This window comes from Salmo salar, chromosome 19, assembly GCF_965601325.2.
Source record: "Salmo salar chromosome 19, fSalSal1, whole genome shotgun sequence".
In the NCBI taxonomy this organism is placed as follows: Eukaryota; Metazoa; Chordata; class Actinopteri; order Salmoniformes; family Salmonidae; genus Salmo; species Salmo salar.
Window position 1 is genome coordinate 73,504,890 of NC_138309.1, and position 25,310 is coordinate 73,530,199.

The 25,310-nt window shown below is 43.6% G+C and overlaps 2 protein-coding genes and 1 long non-coding RNA gene across 11 annotated transcripts; all 3 read right to left on the reverse strand.

Annotated features, from left to right (window-relative positions):
- Window positions 1–16: 16 nt before the first annotated feature.
- On the reverse strand, window positions 17–5,395 carry LOC106579461 (uncharacterized). 4 transcript variants are annotated; one of them, XM_082965946.1, is made up of 15 exons: window positions 5,190–5,395; window positions 4,054–4,138; window positions 3,615–3,813; window positions 3,429–3,447; window positions 3,260–3,291; window positions 3,072–3,144; window positions 2,823–2,981; window positions 2,613–2,730; window positions 2,371–2,421; window positions 2,116–2,193; window positions 1,873–1,929; window positions 1,630–1,689; window positions 1,479–1,531; window positions 1,236–1,341; window positions 17–1,010 (listed from the first exon to the last, which is right to left on the reverse strand). In XM_082965946.1, exons 2-15 carry the CDS (start codon window positions 4,084–4,086, stop codon window positions 657–659), a joined length of 1,392 nt encoding a protein of 463 aa, XP_082822072.1. In that variant the 5' UTR covers window positions 4,087–4,138; window positions 5,190–5,395; the 3' UTR covers window positions 17–656. The 4 variants fall into 4 exon arrangements, with proteins under 4 accessions (XP_082822072.1, XP_082822073.1, XP_082822071.1 ...); XM_082965947.1 differs by lacking the exon at window positions 5,190–5,395 and adding an exon at window positions 5,104–5,185; XM_082965945.1 differs by lacking the exon at window positions 5,190–5,395 and adding an exon at window positions 4,720–5,179.
- Window positions 5,396–8,069: 2,674 nt separating this feature from the next.
- LOC106595178 (uncharacterized) lies at window positions 8,070–16,348 on the reverse strand. 6 transcript variants are annotated; one of them, XM_045702645.2, is made up of 15 exons: window positions 15,687–16,140; window positions 15,021–15,105; window positions 14,582–14,780; window positions 14,396–14,414; window positions 14,227–14,258; window positions 14,039–14,111; window positions 13,790–13,948; window positions 13,580–13,697; window positions 13,338–13,388; window positions 13,083–13,160; window positions 12,841–12,897; window positions 12,598–12,657; window positions 12,447–12,499; window positions 12,204–12,309; window positions 8,070–9,769 (listed from the first exon to the last, which is right to left on the reverse strand). In XM_045702645.2, exons 2-15 carry the CDS (start codon window positions 15,051–15,053, stop codon window positions 9,587–9,589), a joined length of 1,221 nt encoding a protein of 406 aa, XP_045558601.2. In that variant the 5' UTR covers window positions 15,054–15,105; window positions 15,687–16,140; the 3' UTR covers window positions 8,070–9,586. The 6 variants fall into 6 exon arrangements, with proteins under 6 accessions (XP_045558601.2, XP_045558599.2, XP_014042033.3 ...); XM_045702643.2 differs by lacking the exons at window positions 8,070–9,769; window positions 15,687–16,140 and adding exons at window positions 11,459–11,978; window positions 16,151–16,348; XM_014186558.3 differs by lacking the exon at window positions 8,070–9,769 and adding an exon at window positions 11,459–11,978 and having other exon boundaries at window positions 16,065–16,153.
- Window positions 16,349–19,028: 2,680 nt separating this feature from the next.
- On the reverse strand, window positions 19,029–23,401 carry LOC106579470 (uncharacterized). Its single transcript, XR_006760787.2, has 2 exons — window positions 22,874–23,401; window positions 19,029–20,726 (listed from the first exon to the last, which is right to left on the reverse strand). It is a non-coding gene; the product is annotated as an uncharacterized LOC106579470 (long non-coding RNA).
- Between the last annotated feature and the right edge of the window lie 1,909 nt (window positions 23,402–25,310).

The following is a 25,310-nucleotide window of genomic DNA, read 5'->3' on the forward strand; positions in this document are numbered from 1 at the left end:
AAGTGGAAAGACAAACTGATTAATGTATCTTTATTGAATAGAAATCATATTTACAATCCGGAACGTCACAGTGCATTTATTTAGTACTGTACAGAACAATCTCTGCTTTCTTGCCCTTTGTACCGTTTTGTGCTGCTACCATGTTGTGAGCTTCCATGTTACGTGGTCGTCTTATGTCTCTTTATATAGTGTTGTGTTGTCGTTCTTGTCGTGGTGTGTTTTGTCCTATGTTTTTAATCCCAGCCCCCATCCACGCAGAGGCCTTTTGCTAGGCATTCATTGTAAATAAGAATTTGTTCTTAACCGACTTGCCTAGTTAAATAAATAAAATAAAACAATGTATAGAAATAACAAAAAAATACAAAAACATGAACAACATTTGAGTCAATCTTTAAAATGTCATTTAACTAATCTTCATAAAGCTAAAAAAGAAACATTGTAAAATCAACTCTACTGTTTCCCTTTATTAAAATACAACCAGTTGTCCATGTATGATGCAGTATTCAGTTTTATTTAGTTAACAACAGCATTGCAGCCTGGAAGGGTTGAAGATCAGAGTTGGTGGGTTGAGGTTTGATTAGTGTGTGTGTTTTTGTGAATGTGTGCGTGTAGGTAGTACGTAGGTAGGTATGTATGCGTATATATGTATGCATGTGTTACAGAGGAGGGAGGCCTATGTGGTGCACGTTGCAGTATGGCTGTATGAGATATCTGGCAGTAGACCAGAGGATATCGGTGCAGCTGAGTCCAGTACAGTGGTCGTAGCAGCCAGGGACCATGGAGACCAACACACCCAGAGGAGCCAGGAAACCCAGGGTGAAACCTCCTGCTGCCTGGACACTTCCCACCAGATCTGACCACACACCTCTCTTCTCCTGTAACAGCTGTTTCTCCTCCTTGACCTCCTCCTCTTTCTCCTCTCTTTCTATCCTCTCCTCCACTCTCTGCTTCTCCTCTTTCTCTACCCTCTCATCTCTTTGCTCCTGCACCTCCTCATCAGAGGACTCATCCTGGGATAGGAAGTGAACACATACATTTCGCAACAGAGCATCTCCCCAGTGTGTGTGAAGGCAGCCTGCCTCCCAGCTAAGTCCTACCCAACCCTAAGCTCACACTGTCCTGTAGTACTACCTGATCACCAAACAGTGAAGACAACACTACAGACAAGCACTTCTGCACTTTGGGGGAAGATGTGGAAAGAGTGATCGGTCATATGTTGTGTGTATGCGACCCACCATCCTACGTGGCAGTAGACCCATTTCCTCCGCTAGAGTGATGGAGCGCTGAGTGGCTGCAGACAGAGTCCCATCTAACGCCATGTAACGCCCCTCTCCTCCATTACTAAAGACAGAGAAAGAGAGAGGGAAAGACAGGGGGGAAGAGAGAGGGGGTATTACAAAAAAAGAGGGTATTACAAAGAACGTGCCAAAATTAGAGAGTGATGCGTGAGGGATGTTATGATTGAGTGTGTGTGTTACACTAGGGCCTCTGCCAGTTGGCTCTCCAGATCCTTCATCTTCTCCTTCAGATCCTGAGAACAGAGAAACACACAACATAAAGACCACAGTGTGTATCAGTTAGATGTGTGAGGTCTACATCAGGCATATGTAAAATGTGTGTGTGTTGTACCTGTGTGATGGAGGAGTACTCTATGAGGGACTGCTCCAGCTGCTCAACAACAAAGTCCTTCTGTAGGGGAGACACACATAGAGATGTTGGGCACTGGCCAGCCAGCCAGCTAATAGACTGCAATGGACCTAATTTAAACTGGCAAGCCATGTGGCATATCTAAAGAACATCTGTTACATTTATTGGGAATTTAAGGCATATTTGAAATGTAAACATTATTTTCAATATGTAGTTATCACATACCTTATGTATGACCTCATACCTCTGATCCAGGGTGAGTCTGCTCTCCTCTAGCCGTAGCTGTTTCACACACACACACAGTTAATAGTTGGGCTGGAACAAAAGCATGTGGCCTCCCAGGAACACAATCCCCCCGTGATCTGGTAGAAGGCCCCCCCCCCCTCCCCGTGATCTGGTGGAAGGATATCAATCACCCCCCTGTGATCTGGTGGTATCAGATGATATCCGAGCATGTATGTGTGCTACCTGTAAGGCCTGTAGAGCCTGGCTGAGGTCAGCGATCTTCTTCTTGTCAGTGGCTCTATCTGGTATAATACGGGACATCTATGGATGAGAGAGAGAGAGAGAGACACACACAGAGAGAGACAGAGAGGGAACAGAACAGTTCAGTGATGTTGAGGACAACAAATGAATATTATGCATCCATATTGGCTGGCCAGTGAAACATTCAGTATGTCTGTTCTAACAGGGTCAAAGGTCAAGGCTTAGAGATCGCCATACTTCACTGCCAATGGTCTCGATCTGGTCTTCCAAAATCTCCTTCTCTTTCTCCTGCCGGAACAAGGGATGAAAACAACATCAGTTTATCAACGCTCTACATCTTTCCTAGGCACTTCCTATTGACCAATTAGCTCAGTTGGTGAGATGATTGGTCAAATCAGGTGTGTTCAGTGCCTGGTTTTATTTGTCGTATATATGGTTTCTTGGTTACTATTGCTTTACACCACTTCCTGGTAACCCACCAGTTGTTTGATGTAGGACTCCAGGTTGCCCGTAGCGCCGTCCTTCTCAGCTGATAAGCTCCTGATCTCCTCCAGCTCATCCATCAGCTGCTCTGCATCATGGATCGACTGCTTCATCCTGACAAGCACACACAAATAATGATGAACATTTTGATTGATGGTTACATTTGACCAGGTTGTGCAGTGTGTCTGCATGGTTGTGACTGTTACCCTTTAACTTGGTTGCGCAGTGCAGCGTTCTCAGTGCGTAGCACTGTGTTGTTGTCATCGGCTAACTCCACTGTTCTCTGCAGCTCTGAGTTCAATTGCTTTAGTCTGCTTCGGGAATACACCAACTCTGCTAGAACATCACTCCTCTCCTCTGCACTCCTACAACACACGTTAGAAAATAGTAAATACACCAACTCTGCTATCACAACAGCACTACGGCGGGCAATGGGAGTTGTCTGGGGCACTCACAGGTCTGCAGAGTTGAGGATCCTCTCCTCCTCTGACACGTACAGCCCGACAAACTCATCATTTTGCTTCTTCTCTGAAACACACACACACAAAACATCATTACAGACACAAATGCTAAAAACTCCCCTAATACACACACCATGTGACTTGAATTGAATGTAAAGAGCAGCCATACCAGATAGACTCACCTTTATAATCATTGCCATCATCTTCCACTGACCTAAACACACACAGATACAGAACAAGCTAAATGTAAGTGTGGACACACACAGATATGAGCAGATAGATGTAGACTACCACAGCCATAACTGTGTGTGTTCACCTTAGCTGGTCTGAGCTGGTATACATATCACTCACCTGGGTCCCCTGGTGCTACCTACACAGGGAACAGGAAAGAGGAGAGAAAGGACCAAGAGTTACCAATACGTCACTGATGTGTCAATGAATCTGACTACTAGCTGCATGTTTGGAACCTCAAGAGCCATAGAGAGGAACAATCAGAATTTGAAAGAATGGCAGATTGTCCGACCAGTCGACTCTCACCAGTAGAAGAGGGCGTGACCACTAGCCCTCCCTCGTCCTCCCATTGGCCTTCCTCGGCATGCCCCTGGTACCAGCCCCGCTGTTCATCCTCCCATTGCCCATGGTGAGCGTTGAGGAGAGCCGGGAGGTCAAGCACCGAGCATGATGTCACACCGTGGGAGCCACAGCCCGGTAGACCCAGCTGCTGCAGCTGTCCCGCCTACATTAGAACCACAACTTCATTAGGAAAGGCTTTCAGTCTACATACACAACTCTCAAAGAGCTAACAAATTACTATAAAGCAAAACAATAGCAGGCTACTAGTACAGTATTCAGGTGAGCTTTATTGACATTAAACTGAAATAACCCAATGTTGCCAAAGCAATAAAAAAGGACATTGAAAAAAAACATTTGTTGGCAGAATATGAACATATTCTAGCTACAGACTTCTAGATATTACCTCAATGGGGAAGGAGACGGTCCTGTGCAGCATTCTCCCTCAAATACCCAATGCCACTGGAAATCTGTCCCCTTTGAGAGAGAATCTGAAAATTTCACATTATTTCTAGGATTCAGTGTTGTTTAGTCAGCTCTACTGAAAGTATAGAGGTATAATTTGCAATAAAATCAAGTCTGGAGTTAAAGGCAAGTCAATAGCTATATACTTGGAAAGCTACATAATTTCTGAGCTTGCAAAATAATGCCAAATAAATACAGCGGGCGTTTATGAAGTCATAGTATAAACAACGCCTTGATGTCGTCACACTAGCTAACAAAGGACAAGCCTCCAAAGGCTAAGCTAAGTAGCTAGCTAGCGGTCCTTTTCAACAGCCTGAAAGCGAACGATGTTTTAGCTAGGAAAATATGTTCAATTTCAGTTTTCAGCTACTTTTATAGCAATGTTGTTACTTTTCTCTCTTAGTTAGCTAAGCTAACTTTAGTAAACGTTAGCTCAGGATCGCAAACTGGTTATCTAAAACTGTTAGCTACCCAACTTAGCCATCTAATGAATACGTTTCCATCAATAAGCTAACAGTGATGTAATATGTTATTGGCCGATTCAAGTCTTTGTTGATTACATATTATAATTTTTTTTACTATCTAGCTAATTATTCCATATACCTACTCATCTGTCTCTCTCACCAAACGACGGTGGGCCACTGCCCTGGACACAAGCAACTCAACATCTAACCAGTCAGTGCTCTGTTTCATTATCGTCGACTCACTTGACTGATCACTCACCAGTCCAGTGGTAATACAGTTTGGCCAAGCACTTTACACTCTTTTACGACTTAGAAGTTATTAAATATTTCAAAAGTTTTCATAGACTAGCTTCTACGCTCGGTCGACCACGATTTAATGGGCTGCCTGAGTTGGACAGCGTGCAGTATTGTAGAAGTTCTCAACACTGCCAATATTTTCACATGATCTGGTGTAACCCATGTCGGATTGTTGTTGTGTTAACATATTAAAAACGCATAGACTTTCTGTGTATCACGTCCATACAGACCTCAGTCAAAGATTTGTATAATTAACCCAAGATAGAATAGAGCCTGTAGTGTCCAAAGAGCAAATGAATCAGTGAGCACAACATACAGAGAGGTGGCAGAGCTGGTGAGATCCTGTTGGCGCGTTCTAGCTTTTACTTTTATATTTTCGTTAGGGAACGCCTTGTCTGTGAAGTGCGCATGTGCAATAACTCTATTCGCCCTTCGAAACAGCGCAATGTTTTGAACATTTGCCCAAGGGTAAAGTCTACTTAACGCAGTCCACCCTGCTTATTATTTAAACTGTATGGAGATCAAATGTTTAATCGATGAGAGATTTTGCAGGATGTCGGCCAAAACCCATCTAGCTCCGTCTTGTCCCACTGTCGGCCACTGGGCTTCCTCCCATCACTGTATTTGGTAGTGAATGGAAACACCAACCGGATGCTTCACATGTATACATCCAGTTAAATATCTAGCTAATAATTGTTCTATCTGTGCCTCAGTCATGCCTCAAAGAAATGCCCTGTAGGCCTACATACTGCCCGCAGGCTACCCCTGTAAACACACACACACACACACACACACACACACACACACACCTGTTCAAACAAGAGTTTGATGTACTTTGTCAATAAGGCAGTCCTTAATTCCAAAGGTCCAGCAACAACAAAAAAAGACCCTCGCATATATACACACACCTCTTACTGAACAGCTCACAGGTCCTGAACTAGGAGGGAGTGTGAATAGGAGAGCAGCATTTTCAGCTTATTCATTCAGAAGAGAAACAGGTTTTAAACCATGTAGGCCTTTATGTGGCCATTGCCTTGAACCAGAACCCAGTCTGCTGTCCCCACATGCTTCAAGAGGGCCACCATTGTTCCTGTTCCCAAGAAAGCTAAGGTAACTGAGCTAAATGACTACCGCCCTGTAGCACTCACTTCCGTCATCATGAAGTGCTTTGAGAGACTAGTCAAGGATCCTATCACCTCCACCTTACCTGACACCCTAGACCCACTCCAATTTGCTTACCGACCCAATAGGTCCACAGACGACGCAATCGCCATCACACTGCACACTGCCCTAACCCAGCTGGACAAGAGGAATACCTATGTAAGAATGCTGTTCATCGATTACAGCTCAGCATTTAACACCATAGTACCCTCCAAACTCGGCATTAAGCTTGAGACCCTGGATCTCGACCCCGCCCTGTGCAACTGGGTCCTGGACTTCCTGACGGGCCGCCCCCAGGTGGTGAGGGTAGGTAACAACATCTCCACCCTGCTGATCCTCAACACTGGGTCCCCACAAGGGTGAGTTCTCAGCCCTCTCCTGTACTCCCTGTTCACCCACGACTGCGTGGCCATGCACGCCTCCAACTCAATCATCAAGTTTGCAGACGACACTACAGTGGTAGGCTTGATTACCAACAACGACGAGACGGCCTACAGGGAGGAGGTGAGGGCCCTCGGAGTGTGGTGTAGGAAAATAACCTCACACTCAATGTCAACAAAACAAAGGAGATGATCGTGGACTTCAGGAAACAGCAGAGGGAGCAGCCCCCTATCTACATTGACGGGACAGTAGTGGAGAAGGTGGAGAGTTTTAAGTTCCTCGGCGTACACATCACAGACAAACTGAAATGGTCCACCCACACAGACAGCGTGGTGAAGAAGGCGCAGTAGCGACTCTTCAACCTCAGGAGGCTGAAGAAATTCGGCTTGTCACCAAAAACACTCACAAATTTTTACAGATGCACAATCGAGAGCATCCTGTCGGGCTGTATCACCGCCTGGTATGGCAGCTGCTCCGCCCATAACCGGAAGGCTCTCCAGAGGGTAGTGAGGTCTGCACAACGCATCACCGGGTGCAAACTACCTGCCCTCCAGGACACCTACACCACCCGATGTCACAGGAAGGACAAAAAGATCATCAAGGACAACAACCAGCCGAGCCACTGCCTGTTCACCCCGCTATCATCCAGAAGGCGAGGTCAGTACAGGTGCATCAAAGCAGGGACCGAGAGACTGAAAAACAGCTTCTATCTCAAGGCCATCAGACTATTAAACAGCCATCACTAACATTGAGTGGCTGCTGCCAACATACTGATGTACTCAATTTATCACTAGCCACTTTATATTATATAATGTTTACGTACCCAACATTACTCATCTCATATGTATATACTGTACGCTATACCATCTACTGCATCTTGCCATCTTGATGTAATTAAATGTATCACTAGCCACTTTAAACAATGCCACTTTATATAAGGTTTTCATACCCTACATTACTCATCTCATATGTATATACTGTACTCTATCCCATCTACTGCATCTTGCCATCTTGATTTAATGTATCACTAGCCACTTTAAACAATGCCACTTCATATAATGTTTTCATACCCTACATTACTCATCTCATATGTATATACTGTACTCTATACCATCTACTGCGTTTTGCCTATGCCGTTCGGCCATCACTCATTTATATATTTTTATGTACATATTCTTATCCATTCCTTTACACTTGTGTGTATAAGGTAGTTGTTGTGAAATTGTTAGGTTATATTACTTGTTAGATATTACTGCATGGTCGGAACTAGAAGCACAAGCATTTCGCTACACTTGCATTAACACCTGCTAACCATGTGTTTGTGACAAATCAATTTGATTTGAATTATATGTAATACATAAAGGGTGATTCCTCACAAAACTAGAACATAAGAAAACCATGATTGTGGGGATTTTCACGAAATGTATTCCATAGACGGGTCCTTTGGAGGAAGGATTGTTGACATATACTAGACATGTGTATTTTAAAGCATTATTGAGAAATAATTAATTGAAGTTTGAATATTTGTGTCATTTTGGCCTTACTCCTTTAAATCTCCATAAAGTTTAAAATGTAGGTGCTACAAAGCAGAAATTGGTGTCACATGAAGCTTTACCATTTGCTCTGTAATATGAATAGTATATTGATTTCAACACAAATTTTCTTGCTTTTATTTATTAATATAAAAAAATATAATCATGAATGTTGGCTAATATTTCAATATATTGTTGATCATAAAATACAAATTTGATACAAATCATTAAAATCCAGAGGGAAAATATTTACACATGAAGCAACCAAATATCACACAGTCAAACTCTCAGTCATTTAGTAAGTTCACCATTCTGCCATTCTCACTGTTAAACATCGCAGTGTTCAACACAACGGCTATTAGATCCAGAGTGGATCTGCTACTTTTACAGTTATGACCAATTTGCAAGCGTTACCAACAGAGGGAATGTGAAAATGGGTTAAAAATGGCCGCCCTCTGCTGGTGATTTGAAGGATGTGTTGTGAAGTAAAACGAGAGCTGTTTTTCATATTTTAAAAAAGAAAAGTAACCTTTATTTAACTAGGCAAGCCAGTTAAGAACAAATTCTTATTTACAATGACGGCCTACCCTAGCCAAACAAGGACGGCGCTGGGCCAATTTCCAGAGATCCCACTCTGGAAATGTGATATGCCTGTACAGTATATTATGTTAAACAATATATAGAAACATTTGCCAAATCTTCTTTATATTTTTAAATATTCAAATATATATATGTATATGTGTATGTAATATATGTTTTATTGTCACATAAATGAATATAATACAATTGTCTGCTACACCAGGCTGTGTCAGATGAGAGATATTGGAGAAAGGTTGATCATGGACATTTGGCAGAGCGCTGTGTGATCATGTTTACATCTCGTTTCTCCAAGAGAGCTGAGCTGAGAAAATATGCAGCCTTTGCAGGTACTGTGTGTCTTTATGTCTGTGTATGTGAGAGTGTATATAATGTATTAATTACACAGTAGTCTCAATTCCATCTGAATTACCACTGACATTATGTGTGAGATTGCTGTGTGTTTTGTGTCTGATCATGTGTTTATGTGGCTAGGTACTGTGTGTTGTCCTGGTCACTGCATCGGTTGCACATGCTCAACACACACACACACACACACACACACACACACACACACAAAGTAAAAAAGTCATAGTAACTTGAAATAACTTCTAGATGGTGTGTGTTAATACCTGGGCAGATGGTATGAGGCAGAGAAGCTGCCTGCTGTATTTGAGGGAGGGAAGTGCCAACAGGCCACATACTCACTACTCTGTGATAGAACTCATACACTCACACATCACAGACTGTATGAAGTCAGTCAAACCATAAACATGAACACTCATAACCAGATCTTCTTCAAAGGTGAGATGTGGTCCCAGTCCCAACCACACCTAGCTCGTAGCCCCAAACCAACCCTGAAGCCTCTGCCCCTTAGCCCCCAAACCTAGCCCCTACCTCACCTGTCTCTCTGTGTGTGTCTAGGTTTACCAGGTGATCCATACTTGGTTCTGTCTATAGACTACAGTAGTTTCTCTCTGGTCTACTCCTGCACAGACTTCCTTATCAATTTCTAACGGAATATGATTTTGGAATTGACTGCTGTAGTTGAATGCATTGATTCTCAATAAAGTATTGGAATGTGAATTGATTTATTTGGTCTGTTCCGTCGACTTTGCCTGGATCGTTTCCCGGACACGATCGTGCCAAGTGATGTCATTAGCTGTCTCCATGGTGACCTGGAGGCCATCGGTGTCGACCTCAGATGCCTCACAGTGTCAGACCAGACGGCCTGTGACACTGTGGCCTGAGAACAAACAAACAAGCACACACACACAGCTTAGTAAAAATTGTTACAAAAGGGTTCTTTGGCTGTCCCCATAGGAGAAGCCTTTTTGGTTCCAGGGAGAACCCGTTTTGGTTCCACATAGAACCCTTTTGGGTTCCATGTAGAACCCTCTATGGAAAGGATCCTACATGGAACCCAAAAGGGTTCTACCTGAAACCAAAAAGGGTTTTCCTATAGTCCCAGTCGGTATTAAATAGAACGTTGAGGCCGTGCCCGCCTGTGTGGAAAACAACCCGTGGTTACCTTGGTTACCCTATTTGCTCACAGCAAAAACCTGACCTTTTTCAAATGCAATTTTCTTGTTGTCTGCTTGTTTTAGTCAATTACAAAACAACATTTAAGAAAATCCTATTGACTCCACTAGTCCTACTCACAGACAACTACCCTACGTCTTGACCTCTTTCTCCCCTATCTCTCCAGATGAAATCCTATTGACTCCACTAGTCCTACTCACAGACAACTACCCTACGTCTTGACCTCTTTCTCCCCTATCTCTCCAGATGAAATCCTGCGACTAGTGATGTTCGGCTGCCCGACATCGTGCCCACTTGACCCCATCCCCTCATCCCTTCTCCAGACCTTCTCCAATTCCTCACCTCATCCCCTCATCCCTTCTCCAGACCATCTCTGGAGACCTTCTCCAATTCCTCACCTCATCAACTCATCCCTGACCACTGGCTGCCTCCCCTCTGACTTCAAGATCGCCAGAGTCGCTCCCCTCCTCAAGAAACCAACACTCAACCCCTATGAAGTCAAAAACAACAGATCCCTTCTTTTTTTCAGCCAAAACCCTTGAGCGTGCTGTTTCTGACCAACTCTCTAGTTATCTCTCTCAGAACAATCTTCTTGACTCTAACCAGTCAGGCTTCAAGGCGACTCACTCAACTGGGACCGCTCTTCTCTGTGTCACAGAGGCTCTCTGCCTTTCCCAAGCTGACACCACATGCTCACACTACTGCTTCCCCCAGGGCTAGGTTTTAGGCACTCTTTTCTCTATACACCAAGTCACTCGGCTCTGTCATATCTTCACATGGTCTCTCCTATTACTGCTATGTGGATGACACTTAACTCCTCTTCTTCTCCCCTTTCTGACACTCAGGTGGTGACACACATCTCTGCGTGTCTGGCAGACATCTCAGCTTGGATGTTGGCCCACCACCTTAAACTCAACCTCAAAAACCAGCGCTGCTCTTCCTCTCAGGGAAGGGCCTACCCGCTCCAAGAGCTCTCCATCACGGTTGACAACTCCTTGGTGTGACCCTGGACAACACCATCATTCTCTACAAACATCAAAGCAGTGACTTGCTCCTGCAGGTTCATGCTCTACAACTAGGGCTGTTGCATTGACTGTATCACAGCCACACCGGTAGTCACAAACCTTTGGTCACAGTAATCTCATCCAAAACGGTGCAAATGAATGGCACTGATGGGTAGCCTACCAAACAGTCCTTGCACTCAGCTATTGTCACTCTAATCAATCTCTAAACACTTCATGATTGAATACATTTACATTTTTGTCATTTAGCAGAGACTCATTGAGTCCAATCTTTAAAATGTCATTTAACTAATCTTCATAAAGCTAAAAAAGAAACATTGTAAAATCAACTCTACTGTTTCCCTTTATTAAAATACAACCAGTTGTCCATGTATGATGCAGTATTCAGTTTTATTTAGTTAACAACAGCATTGCAGCCTGGAAGGGTTGAAGATCAGAGTTGGTGGGTTGAGGTTTGATTAGTGTGTGTGTTTTTGTGAATGTGTGCGTGTAGGTAGTACGTAGGTAGGTATGTATGCGTATATATGTATGCATGTGTTACAGAGGAGGGAGGCCTATGTGGTGCACGTTGCAGTATGGCTGTATGAGATATCTGGCAGTAGACCAGAGGATATCGATGCAGCTGAGTCCAGTACAGTGGTCGTAGCAGCCAGGGACCATGGAGACCAACACACCCAGAGGAGCCAGGAAACCCAGGGTGAAACCTCCTGCTGCCTGGACACTTCCCACCAGATCTGACCACACACCTCTCTTCTCCTGTAACAGCTGTTTCTCCTCCTTGACCTCCTCCTCTTTCTCCTCTCTTTCTATCCTCTCCTCCACTCTCTGCTTCTCCTCTTTCTCTACCCTCTCATCTCTTTGCTCCTGCACCTCCTCATCAGAGGACTCATCCTGGGATAGGAAGTGAACACATACATTTCGCAACAGAGCATCTCCCCAGTGTGTGTGAAGGCAGCCTGCCTCCCAGCTAAGTCCTACCCAACCCTAAGCTCACACTGTCCTGTAGTACTACCTGATCACCAAACAGTGAAGACAACACTACAGACAAGCACTTCTGCACTTTGGGGGAAGATGTGGAAAGAGTGATCGGTCATATGTTGTGTGTATGCGACCCACCATCCTACGTGGCAGTAGACCCATTTCCTCCGCTAGAGTGATGGAGCGCTGAGTGGCTGCAGACAGAGTCCCATCTAACGCCATGTAACGCCCCTCTCCTCCATTACTAAAGACAGAGAAAGAGAGAGGGAAAGACAGGGGGGAAGAGAGAGGGGGTATTACAAAAAAAGAGGGTATTACAAAGAACGTGCCAAAATTAGAGAGTGATGCGTGAGGGATGTTATGATTGAGTGTGTGTGTTACACTAGGGCCTCTGCCAGTTGGCTCTCCAGATCCTTCATCTTCTCCTTCAGATCCTGAGAACAGAGAAACACACAACATAAAGACCACAGTGTGTATCAGTTAGATGTGTGAGGTCTACATCAGGCATATGTAAAATGTGTGTGTGTTGTACCTGTGTGATGGAGGAGTACTCTATGAGGGACTGCTCCAGCTGCTCAACAACAAAGTCCTTCTGTAGGGGAGACACACATAGAGATGTTGGGCACTGGCCAGCCAGCCAGCTAATAGACTGCAATGGACCTAATTTAAACTGGCAAGCCATGTGGCATATCTAAAGAACATCCGTTACATTTATTGGGAATTTAGGGCATATTTGAAATGTAAACATTATTTTCAATATGTAGTTATCACATACCTTATGTATGACCTCATACCTCTGATCCAGGGTGAGTCTGCTCTCCTCTAGCCGTAGCTGTTTCACACACACACACAGTTAATAGTTGGGCTGGAACAAAAGCATGTGGCCTCCCAGGAACACAATCCCCCCGTGATCTGGTAGAAGGCCCCCCCCCCTCCCCGTGATCTGGTGGAAGGATATCAATCACCCCCCTGTGATCTGGTGGTATCAGATGATATCCGAGCATGTATGTGTGCTACCTGTAAGGCCTGTAGAGCCTGGCTGAGGTCAGCGATCTTCTTCTTGTCAGTGGCTCTATCTGGTATAATACGGGACATCTATGGATGAGAGAGAGAGAGAGAGACACACACAGAGAGAGACAGAGAGGGAACAGAACAGTTCAGTGATGTTGAGGACAACAAATGAATATTATGCATCCATATTGGCTGGCCAGTGAAACATTCAGTATGTCTGTTCTATCAGGGTCAAAGGTCAAGGCTTAGAGATCGCCATACTTCACTGCCAATGGTCTCGATCTGGTCTTCCAAAATCTCCTTCTCTTTCTCCTGCCGGAACAAGGGATGAAAACAACATCAGTTTATCAACGCTCTACATCTTTCCTAGGCACTTCCTATTGACCAATTAGCTCAGTTGGTGAGATGATTGGTCAAATCAGGTGTGTTCAGTGCCTGGTTTTATTTGTCGTATATATGGTTTCTTGGTTACTATTGCTTTACACCACTTCCTGGTAACCCACCAGTTGTTTGATGTAGGACTCCAGGTTGCCCGTAGCGCCGTCCTTCTCAGCTGATAAGCTCCTGATCTCCTCCAGCTCATCCATCAGCTGCTCTGCATCATGGATCGACTGCTTCATCCTGACAAGCACACACAAATAATGATGAACATTTTGATTGATGGTTACATTTGACCAGGTTGTGCAGTGTGTCTGCATGGTTGTGACTGTTACCCTTTAACTTGGTTGCGCAGTGCAGCGTTCTCAGTGCGTAGCACTGTGTTGTTGTCATCGGCTAACTCCACTGTTCTCTGCAGCTCTGAGTTCAATTGCTTTAGTCTGCTTCGGGAATACACCAACTCTGCTAGAACATCACTCCTCTCCTCTGCACTCCTACAACACACGTTAGAAAATAGTAAATACACCAACTCTGCTATCACAACAGCACTACGGCGGGCAATGGGAGTTGTCTGGGGCACTCACAGGTCTGCAGAGTTGAGGATCCTCTCCTCCTCTGACACGTACAGCCTGACAAACTCATCATTTTGCTTCTTCTCTGAAACACACACACACAAAACATCATTACAGACACAAATGCTAAAAACTCCCCTAATACACACACCATGTGACTTGAATTGAATGTAAAGAGCAGCCATACCAGATAGACTCACCTTTATAATCATTGCCATCATCTTCCACTGACCTAAACACACACAGATACAGAACAAGCTAAATGTAAGTGTGGACACACACAGATATGAGCAGATAGATGTAGACTACCACAGCCATAACTGTGTGTGTTCACCTTAGCTGGTCTGAGCTGGTATACATATCACTCACCTGGGTCCCCTGGTGCTACCTACACAAGGAACAGGAAAGAGGAGAGAAAGGACCAAGAGTTACCAATACGTCACTGATGTGTCAATGAATCTGACTACTAGCTGCATGTTTGGAACCTCAAGAGCCATAGAGAGGAACAATCAGAATTTGAAAGAATGGCAGATTGTCCGACCAGTCGACTCTCACCAGTAGAAGAGGGCGTGACCACTAGCCCTCCCTCGTCCTCCCATTGGCCTTCCTCGGCATGCCCCTGGTACCAGCCCCGCTGTTCATCCTCCCATTGCCCATGGTGAGCGTTGAGGAGAGCCGGGAGGTCAAGCACCGAGCATGATGTCACACCGTGGGAGCCACAGCCCAGTAGACCCAGCTGCTGCAGCTGTCCCGCCTACATTAGAACCACAACTTCATTAGGAAAGGCTTTCAGTCTACATACACAACTCTCAAAGAGCTAACAAATTACTATAAAGCAAAACAATAGCAGGCTACTAGTACAGTATTCAGGTGAGCTTTATCGACATTAAACTGAAATAACCCAATGTTGCCAAAGCAATAAAAAAGGACATTGAAAAAAAACATTTGTTGGCAGAATATGAACATATTCTAGCTACAGACTTCTAGATATTACCTCAATGGGGAAGGAGACGGTCCTGTGCAGCATTCTCCCTCAAATACCCAATGCCACTGGAAATCTGTCCCCTTTGAGAGAGAATCTGAAAATTTCACATTATTTCTAGGATTCAGTGTTGTTTAGTCAGCTCTACTGAAAGTATAGAGGTATAATTTGCAATAAAATCAAGTCTGGAGTTAAAGGCAAGTCAATAGCTATATACTTGGAAAGCTACATAATTTCTGAGCTTGCAAAATAATGCCAAATAAATACAGCGGGCGTTTATGAAGTCATAGTATAAACAACGCCTTGATGTCGTCACACTAGCTAACAAAGGACAAGCCTCCAAAGGCTAAGCTAAGTAGCTAGCTAGCGGTCCTTTTCAACAGCCTGAAAGCGAACGATGTTTTAGCTAGGAAAATATGTTCAATTTCAGTTTTCAGCTACTTTTATAGCAATGTTGTTACTTTTCTCTCTTAGTTAGCTAAGCTAACTTTAGTAAACGTTAGCTCAGGATCGCAAACTGGTTATCTAAAACTGTTAGCTACACAACTTAGCCATCTAATGAATACGTTTCCATCAATAAGCTAACAGTGATGTAATATGTTATTGGCCGATTCAAGTCTTTGTTGATTACATATTATAATTTTTTTTACTATCTAGCTAATTATTCCATATACCTACTCATCTGTCTCTCTCACCAAACGACGGTGGGCCACTGCCCTGGACACAAGCAACTCAACATCTAACCAGTCAGTGCTCTGTTTCATTATCGTCGACTCACTTGACTGATCACTCACCAGTCCAGTGGTAATACAGTTTGGCCAAGCACTTTACACTCTTTTACGACTTAGAAGTTATTAAATATTTCAAAAGTTTTCATAGACTAGCTTCTACGCTCGGTCGACCACGATTTAATGGGCTGCCTGAGTTGGGAAGCGTGCAGTATTGTAGAAGTTCTCAACACTGCCAATATTTTTCATGTTGTAACCCATGTCGGATTGTTGTTGTGTTAACATATTAAAAACGCATAGACTTTCTGTGTATCACGTCCATACAGACCTCAGTCAAAGATTTGTATAATTAACCCAAGATAGAATAGAGCCTGTAGTGTCCAAAGAGCAAATGAATCAGTGAGCACAACATACAGAGAGGTGGCAGAGCTGGTGAGATCCTGTTGGCGCGTTCTAGCTTTTACTTTTATATTTTCGTTAGGGAACGCCTTGTCTGTGAAGTGCGCATGTGCAATAACTCTATTCGCCCTTCGAAACAGCGCAATGTTTTGAACATTTGCCCAAGGGTAAAGTCTACTTAACGCAGTCCACCCTGCTTATTATTTAAACTGTATGGAGATCAAATGTTTAATCGATGAGAGATTTTGCAGGATGTCGGCCAAAACCCATCTAGCTCCGTCTTGTCCCACTGTCGGCCACTGGGCTTCCTCCCATCACTGTATTTGGTAGTGAATGGAAACACCAACCGGATGCTTCACATGTATACATCCAGTTAAATATCTAGCTAATAATTGTTCTATCTGTGCCTCAGTCATGCCTCAAAGAAATGCCCTGTAGGCCTACATACTGCCCGCAGGCTACCCCTGTAAACACACACACACACACACACACACACACACACACACACCTGTTCAAACAAGAGTTTGATGTACTTTGTCAATAAGGCAGTCCTTAATTCCAAAGGTCCAGCAAAAAAAAAAAGACCCTCGCATATATACACACACCTCTTACTGAACAGCTCACAGGTCCTGAACTAGGAGGGAGTGTGAATAGGAGAGCAGCATTTTCAGCTTATTCATTCAGAAGAGAAACAGGTTTTAAACCATGTAGGCCTTTATGTGGCCATTGCCTTGAACCAGAACCCAGTCTGCTGTCCCCACATGCTTCAAGAGGGCCACCATTGTTCCTGTTCCCAAGAAAGCTAAGGTAACTGAGCTAAATGACTACCGCCCTGTAGCACTCACTTCCGTCATCATGAAGTGCTTTGAGAGACTAGTCAAGGATCCTATCACCTCCACCTTACCTGACACCCTAGACCCACTCCAATTTGCTTACCGACCCAATAGGTCCACAGACGACGCAATCGCCATCACACTGCACACTGCCCTAACCCAGCTGGACAAGAGGAATACCTATGTAAGAATGCTGTTCATCGATTACAGCTCAGCATTTAACACCATAGTACCCTCCAAACTCGGCATTAAGCTTGAGACCCTGGATCTCGACCCCGCCCTGTGCAACTGGGTCCTGGACTTCCTGACGGGCCGCCCCCAGGTGGTGAGGGTAGGTAACAACATCTCCACCCTGCTGATCCTCAACACTGGGTCCCCACAAGGGTGAGTTCTCAGCCCTCTCCTGTACTCCCTGTTCACCCACGACTGCGTGGCCATGCACGCCTCCAACTCAATCATCAAGTTTGCAGACGACACTACAGTGGTAGGCTTGATTACCAACAACGACGAGACGGCCTACAGGGAGGAGGTGAGGGCCCTCGGAGTGTGGTGTAGGAAAATAACCTCACACTCAATGTCAACAAAATAAAGGAGATGATCGTGGACTTCAGGAAACAGCAGAGGGAGCAGCCCCCTATCTACATTGACGGGACAGTAGTGGAGAAGGTGGAGAGTTTTAAGTTCCTCGGCGTACACATCACAGACAAACTGAAATGGTCCACCCACACAGACAGCGTGGTGAAGAAGGCGCAGTAGCGACTCTTCAACCTCAGGAGGCTGAAGAAATTCGGCTTGTCACCAAAAACACTCACAAATTTTTACAGATGCACAATCGAGAGCATCCTGTCGGGCTGTATCACCGCCTGGTATGGCAGCTGCTCCGCCCATAACCGGAAGGCTCTCCAGAGGGTAGTGAGGTCTGCACAACGCATCACCGGGTGCAAACTACCTGCCCTCCAGGACACCTACACCACCCGATGTCACAGGAAGGACAAAAAGATCATCAAGGACAACAACCAGCCGAGCCACTGCCTGTTCACCCCGCTATCATCCAGAAGGCGAGGTCAGTACAGGTGCATCAAAGCAGGGACCGAGAGACTGAAAAACAGCTTCTATCTCAAGGCCATCAGACTATTAAACAGCCATCACTAACATTGAGTGGCTGCTGCCAACATACTGATGTACTCAATTTATCACTAGCCACTTTATATTATATAATGTTTACGTACCCAACATTACTCATCTCATATGTATATACTGTACGCTATACCATCTACTGCATCTTGCCATCTTGATGTAATTAAATGTATCACTAGCCACTTTAAACAATGCCACTTTATATAAGGTTTTCATACCCTACATTACTCATCTCATATGTATATACTGTACTCTATCCCATCTACTGCATCTTGCCATCTTGATTTAATGTATCACTAGCCACTTTAAACAATGCCACTTCATATAATGTTTTCATACCCTACATTACTCATCTCATATGTATATACTGTACTCTATACCATCTACTGCGTTTTGCCTATGCCGTTCGGCCATCACTCATTTATATATTTTTATGTACATATTCTTATCCATTCCTTTACACTTGTGTGTATAAGGTAGTTGTTGTGAAATTGTTAGGTTATATTACTTGTTAGATATTACTGCATGGTCGGAACTAGAAGCACAAGCATTTCGCTACACTTGCATTAACACCTGCTAACCATGTGTTTGTGACAAATCAATTTGATTTGAATTATATGTAATACATAAAGGGTGATTCCTCACAAAACTAGAACATAAGAAAACCATGATTGTGGGGATTTTCACGAAATGTATTCCATAGACGGGTCCTTTGGAGGAAGGATTGTTGACATATACTAGACATGTGTATTTTAAAGCATTATTGAGAAATAATTAATTGAAGTTTGAATATTTGTGTCATTTTGGCCTTACTCCTTTAAATCTCCATAAAGTTTAAAATGTAGGTGCTACAAAGCAGAAATTGGTGTCACATGAAGCTTTACCATTTGCTCTGTAATATGAATAGTATATTGATTTCAACACAAATTTTCTTGCTTTTATTTATTAATATAAAAAAATATAATCATGAATGTTGGCTAATATTTCAATATATTGTTGATCATAAAATACAAATTTGATACAAATCATTAAAATCCAGAGGGAAAATATTTACACATGAAGCAACCAAATATCACACAGTCAAACTCTCAGTCATTTAGTAAGTTCACCATTCTGCCATTCTCACTGTTAAACATCGCAGTGTTCAACACAACGGCTATTAGATCCAGAGTGGATCTGCTACTTTTACAGTTATGACCAATTTGCAAGCGTTACCAACAGAGGGAATGTGAAAATGGGTTAAAAATGGCCGCCCTCTGCTGGTGATTTGAAGGATGTGTTGTGAAGTAAAACGAGAGCTGTTTTTCATATTTTAAAAAAGAAAAGTAACCTTTATTTAACTAGGCAAGCCAGTTAAGAACAAATTCTTATTTACAATGACGGCCTACCCTAGCCAAACAAGGACGGCGCTGGGCCAATTTCCAGAGATCCCACTCTGGAAATGTGATATGCCTGTACAGTATATTATGTTAAACAATATATAGAAACATTTGCCAAATCTTCTTTATATTTTTAAATATTCAAATATATATATGTATATGTGTATGTAATATATGTTTTATTGTCACATAAATGAATATAATACAATTGTCTGCTACACCAGGCTGTGTCAGATGAGAGATATTGGAGAAAGGTTGATCATGGACATTTGGCAGAGCGCTGTGTGATCATGTTTACATCTCGTTTCTCCAAGAGAGCTGAGCTGAGAAAATATGCAGCCTTTGCAGGTACTGTGTGTCTTTATGTCTGTGTATGTGAGAGTGTATATAATGTATTAATTACACAGTAGTCTCAATTCCATCTGAATTACCACTGACATTATGTGTGAGATTGCTGTGTGTTTTGTGTCTGATCATGTGTTTATGTGGCTAGGTACTGTGTGTTGTCCTGGTCACTGCATCGGTTGCACATGCTCAACACACACACACACACACACACACACACACACACACAAAGTAAAAAAGTCATAGTAACTTGAAATAACTTCTAGATGGTGTGTGTTAATACCTGGGCAGATGGTATGAGGCAGAGAAGCTGCCTGCTGTATTTGAGGGAGGGAAGTGCCAACAGGCCACATACTCACTACTCTGTGATAGAACTCATACACTCACACATCACAGACTGTATGAAGTCAGTCAAACCATAAACATGAACACTCATAACCAGATCTTCTTCAAAGGTGAGATGTGGTCCCAGTCCCAACCACACCTAGCTCGTAGCCCCAAACCAACCCTGAAGCCTCTGCCCCTTAGCCCCCAAACCTAGCCCCTACCTCACCTGTCTCTCTGTGTGTGTCTAGGTTTACCAGGTGATCCATACTTGGTTCTGTCTATAGACTACAGTAGTTTCTCTCTGGTCTACTCCTGCACAGACTTCCTTATCAATTTCTAACGGAATATGATTTTGGAATTGACTGCTGTAGTTGAATGCATTGATTCTCAATAAAGTATTGGAATGTGAATTGATTTATTTGGTCTGTTCCGTCGACTTTGCCTGGATCGTTTCCCGGACACGATCGTGCCAAGTGATGTCATTAGCTGTCTCCATGGTGACCTGGAGGCCATCGGTGTCGACCTCAGATGCCTCACAGTGTCAGACCAGACGGCCTGTGACACTGTGGCCTGAGAACAAACAAACAAGCACACACACACAGCTTAGTAACGGTAACTACACTCAGAAAAAATTGTTACAAAAGGGTTCTTTGGCTGTCCCCATAGGAGAAGCCTTTTTGGTTCCAGGGAGAACCCGTTTTGGTTCCACATAGAACCCTTTTGGGTTCCATGTAGAACCCTCTATGGAAAGGATCCTACATGGAACCCAAAAGGGTTCTACCTGAAACCAAAAAGGGTTTTCCTATAGTCCCAGTCGGTATTAAATAGAACGTTGAGGCCGTGCCCGCCTGTGTGGAAAACAACCCGTGGTTACCTTGGTTACCCTATTTGCTCACAGCAAAAACCTGACCTTTTTCAAATGCAATTTTCTTGTTGTCTGCTTGTTTTAGTCAATTACAAAACAACATTTAAGAAAATCCTATTGACTCCACTAGTCCTACTCACAGACAACTACCCTACGTCTTGACCTCTTTCTCCCCTATCTCTCCAGATGAAATCCTATTGACTCCACTAGTCCTACTCACAGACAACTACCCTACGTCTTGACCTCTTTCTCCCCTATCTCTCCAGATGAAATCCTGCGACTAGTGATGTTCGGCTGCCCGACATCGTGCCCACTTGACCCCATCCCCTCATCCCTTCTCCAGACCTTCTCCAATTCCTCACCTCATCCCCTCATCCCTTCTCCAGACCATCTCTGGAGACCTTCTCCAATTCCTCACCTCATCAACTCATCCCTGACCACTGGCTGCCTCCCCTCTGACTTCAAGATCGCCAGAGTCGCTCCCCTCCTCAAGAAACCAACACTCAACCCCTATGAAGTCAAAAACAACAGATCCCTTCTTTTTTTCAGCCAAAACCCTTGAGCGTGCTGTTTCTGACCAACTCTCTAGTTATCTCTCTCAGAACAATCTTCTTGACTCTAACCAGTCAGGCTTCAAGGCGACTCACTCAACTGGGACCGCTCTTCTCTGTGTCACAGAGGCTCTCTGCCTTTCCCAAGCTGACACCACATGCTCACACTACTGCTTCCCCCAGGGCTAGGTTTTAGGCACTCTTTTCTCTATACACCAAGTCACTCGGCTCTGTCATATCTTCACATGGTCTCTCCTATTACTGCTATGTGGATGACACTTAACTCCTCTTCTTCTCCCCTTTCTGACACTCAGGTGGTGACACACATCTCTGCGTGTCTGGCAGACATCTCAGCTTGGATGTTGGCCCACCACCTTAAACTCAACCTCAAAAACCAGCGCTGCTCTTCCTCTCAGGGAAGGGCCTACCCGCTCCAAGAGCTCTCCATCACGGTTGACAACTCCTTGGTGTGACCCTGGACAACACCATCATTCTCTACAAACATCAAAGCAGTGACTTGCTCCTGCAGGTTCATGCTCTACAACTAGGGCTGTTGCATTGACTGTATCACAGCCACACCGGTAGTCACAAACCTTTGGTCACAGTAATCTCATCCAAAACGGTGCAAATGAATGGCACTGATGGGTAGCCTACCAAACAGTCCTTGCACTCAGCTATTGTCACTCTAATCAATCTCTAAACACTTCATGATTGAATACATTTACATTTTTGTCATTTAGCAGAGACTCTTATCCAGAGCGACATACAGTAGTGCATACATTTTCGTACTGGTCCCCCGTGGGCATCGAATCCACAACCTTGGCGTTGCAAGCGCAATGCTCTCTACCAACTGAGCCACACCGGACGTGTGATGAGGACAACATTGTGATTGGAGTTAGAGCTGCCGTTCCCAAATTGACACAGGATATCCCCAGACCCAATATGCATAAATGGATTGTTAAAACCCGTTCCGAAAGGACCTAAAGGACAACCGGTCCGATCCGAGAAAGGGAGAGAGAGGCCGTGCGGTGTGTGCGTGTGAAAAAGACACGGGAGGCTCAGTGCACAGGAGCAGGCAGAGGGAGAGACCGCAACCATTGTTATCTCGTGCTAGACTAACTTATTGATAGTTATTTATCATCCCATCTTATTACATAGCACATGTCTTGACAGCATCAAACCGAGAGAAGCTACCTAACTAGGCTAATGGAAGCTAGCCATTACGTTATTTATCACCGTCCTACAGTTAGCCTACACATAACAACAACTCTTTTCAGATTATAGCCTAAATTGTAGCCTACCTGTTGGCGCTTGGTCATTGGAGCCTTTCTTTCTCATTTCACTTTTAATTCTTTCATTTTAATTCCATCTTCCATTGATTAGATCTCTCTCTTCTTACAGAGCAACAAGGGAACTGCACCTCTTCACCTTCAGGATATGCTCATCCATATATTTATATGTACATATTCTTATTCCATCCTTTTACTTAGATGTGTGTGTATTAGGTAGTTGTTGTGAAATTGTTAGATTACTTAGACATTACTGCACTGTTGGAACTAGAAGCACTCCCTATGCATTCCCTACTCGCAGCTCGCTCGGTATGCACTCTGCTCATGGCGTCTGAGAGCATTTCGCTACATCAACAATAACATCTGCTAAACATGTGTATGTGACCAATATAATTTGATTTGATTTTGTCAAACCCTATATACCAACCCGAGCACTCCGTTCCGCCACCTCTGGTCTCTTGGCCCTCCCACCCCTTCCGGAGGGCAGTTCCCGCTCAGCCCAGTCAAAGCTCTTCTCTGTCCTGGCACCCCAATGGTGGAACAAGCCTCCCCCTAAAGTCAGCACAGCGGAGTCCCTGTCCATCTTTCGAAAACCCTACTTCTTAGAATAGTATCTTAAATAACTCTCAAAAAAAGCGTGCCCAAAGTAAACCGCCTGCTACTCAGGCCCAGAAGCTAGGATATGCATATAATTGGTAGATTTGGATAGAAAACACTCGGTAGCGTCCAAGCCTATTGAATAAAAGTGGGGCTTTTATTGCTCTGTTTTTTTCAATGTTTGTAAACATTGTAAATGTAAACAAACACTGTATAGCCTCATAACATGGTTAAAACAATAATTTTGATATCATGGATGGTCAGTCCTTGCATCCATCGCTCTGTCTATTAATCTGAGAGTGGTTACATTTCTCCAGGCCTATCCCTCAGCTTTTAACCAAAACAGAGGCGGGGCGGCTATTTGTTATTGTTTCATCTGTGGATTTGCCCTTTAAACAGCTGCATATTATCAAGATATCAATGTGTCACCAACAAAAAGGTAAACAATAGGCCTATAGCAAATGCAGCATATGGCATTCATTTTTCACATGTAAATAGCACTTTTCAGTAGCGTTCAAAGCATGCCATTCCATGAGCGCTGCATTTATTTTTCAACTCGAATCAAAGAGCCCAATCAGTCCTCCATGACAACAAAATCATAAACAACAGAGTAGGGCTGGCTAATAAGTGCTTAGTTTTAAGGTCATGCTAATCTCCAAGTCCTATTCTTGAAGATCAAGAGGTATAACATTTATTGGAATGACTGGAATTCTGATAGACTTTGGTTTTTAATGTAAAGATATAATTTAATCATATTATTATCTGTAGTAGAAAGTGATGGGTTAGAAGAAGCCTACATAACCAACCCAAAAATTTAAATGTAACATTTATATATGGCCAGCTATGTAAACTTTAACATTGATTTATCCTGCAATAGATGTTGTTCAATTGGTGACATACAATTTTGTCTTCTTCTAATGCCTCTTAAGGGGAAAGTAATCTAAAAGTAATGGAATGTAATCAGATTACGTTACTGAGTTTGGGTAATCCAAAAGTTAAATTACTGATTCAAATTCTGGACAGGTAACTAGTAACTGTAACAGATTACATTTGGAAAGTAATCTACCCAACCCTGCCCGTGATGAAATGTTTTCCATGTAGCTTACTTGGACACCAGGTCCCCACAATTTCCCAATCTTCCACAACGAATAGCCTGATGTCACAGGGCTCTTGCAGGCTCCATTTCCCCACGCGGGACCATTGCGAACCATAGGTCGGGATTTTTGACCTGGTTACATGTACATTGAACAACATGGCAGCTTTCAGCATGTTTTGTTATTTCTGTATAAAATAATCAACAAGAAAGTTGGCACTTTTATAATGGGTGTAAATAGAAAATACTGTTTGTTCTCCCCAATTTGTGGGCGTGGTCTTCTTCTTCTATGATATAATGGTGTTCGGAACAATTAAATGTGCATTCAGCCACCTACTGTGGGTGGATAATAAGGATCCCAAAAAAAGGAAAAAACACTTGTGTAAAAATAAAATATCATACTAACTACCAAACAAATGTATTAACCAAACAAAATCAAGCTGCTTTTCTGTAAAAACCACATTCCAATCAGATCCCAACACAGCCTCAGAATCCTCCTGTGAGGGCGGGACACTTCCTAGCAACAATAGTCCTTGTAGTGCTTCTGCCGTGAAGTCTTGAAACCCAAAACACTTCTCGGCTGCAGATATAATGATATCCAGCTTCTTTTACTTCTTAGACACTTGTGCTGTACAATTAATCACTGTGGCTATACATGCCACAAAATCCACCTTCTTCACAATGAGTGTATCCAGATCACCCGACTGATTTAAAACACTATCAACTGGTTGCAATGCATCTACCACCATATCTTCAACA

Excerpts from the sequence above, each read along its gene's own strand:
- LOC106579461 (XM_082965946.1), bottom strand. The coding sequence starts at position 4,086 with ATGCTGCACAGGACCGTCTCCTTCCCCATTGAG. Across the intron at positions 2,194-2,370 it reads TCGAGACCATTGGCAGTGAA|ATGTCCCGTATTATACCAGA; the intron begins GTATGGCGATCT and ends TCTCATCCATAG. Across the intron at positions 1,532-1,629 it reads AGTACTCCTCCATCACACAG|GATCTGAAGGAGAAGATGAA; the intron begins GTACAACACACA and ends CTCTGTTCTCAG.
- LOC106595178 (XM_045702643.2), bottom strand. The coding sequence starts at position 15,053 with ATGCTGCACAGGACCGTCTCCTTCCCCATTGAG. Across the intron at positions 14,781-15,020 it reads CCGTCTCCTTCCCCATTGAG|GCGGGACAGCTGCAGCAGCT; the intron begins GTAATATCTAGA and ends GTTCTAATGTAG. Across the intron at positions 13,389-13,579 it reads AGTCCTACATCAAACAACTG|GAGAAAGAGAAGGAGATTTT; the intron begins GTGGGTTACCAG and ends TTGTTCCGGCAG.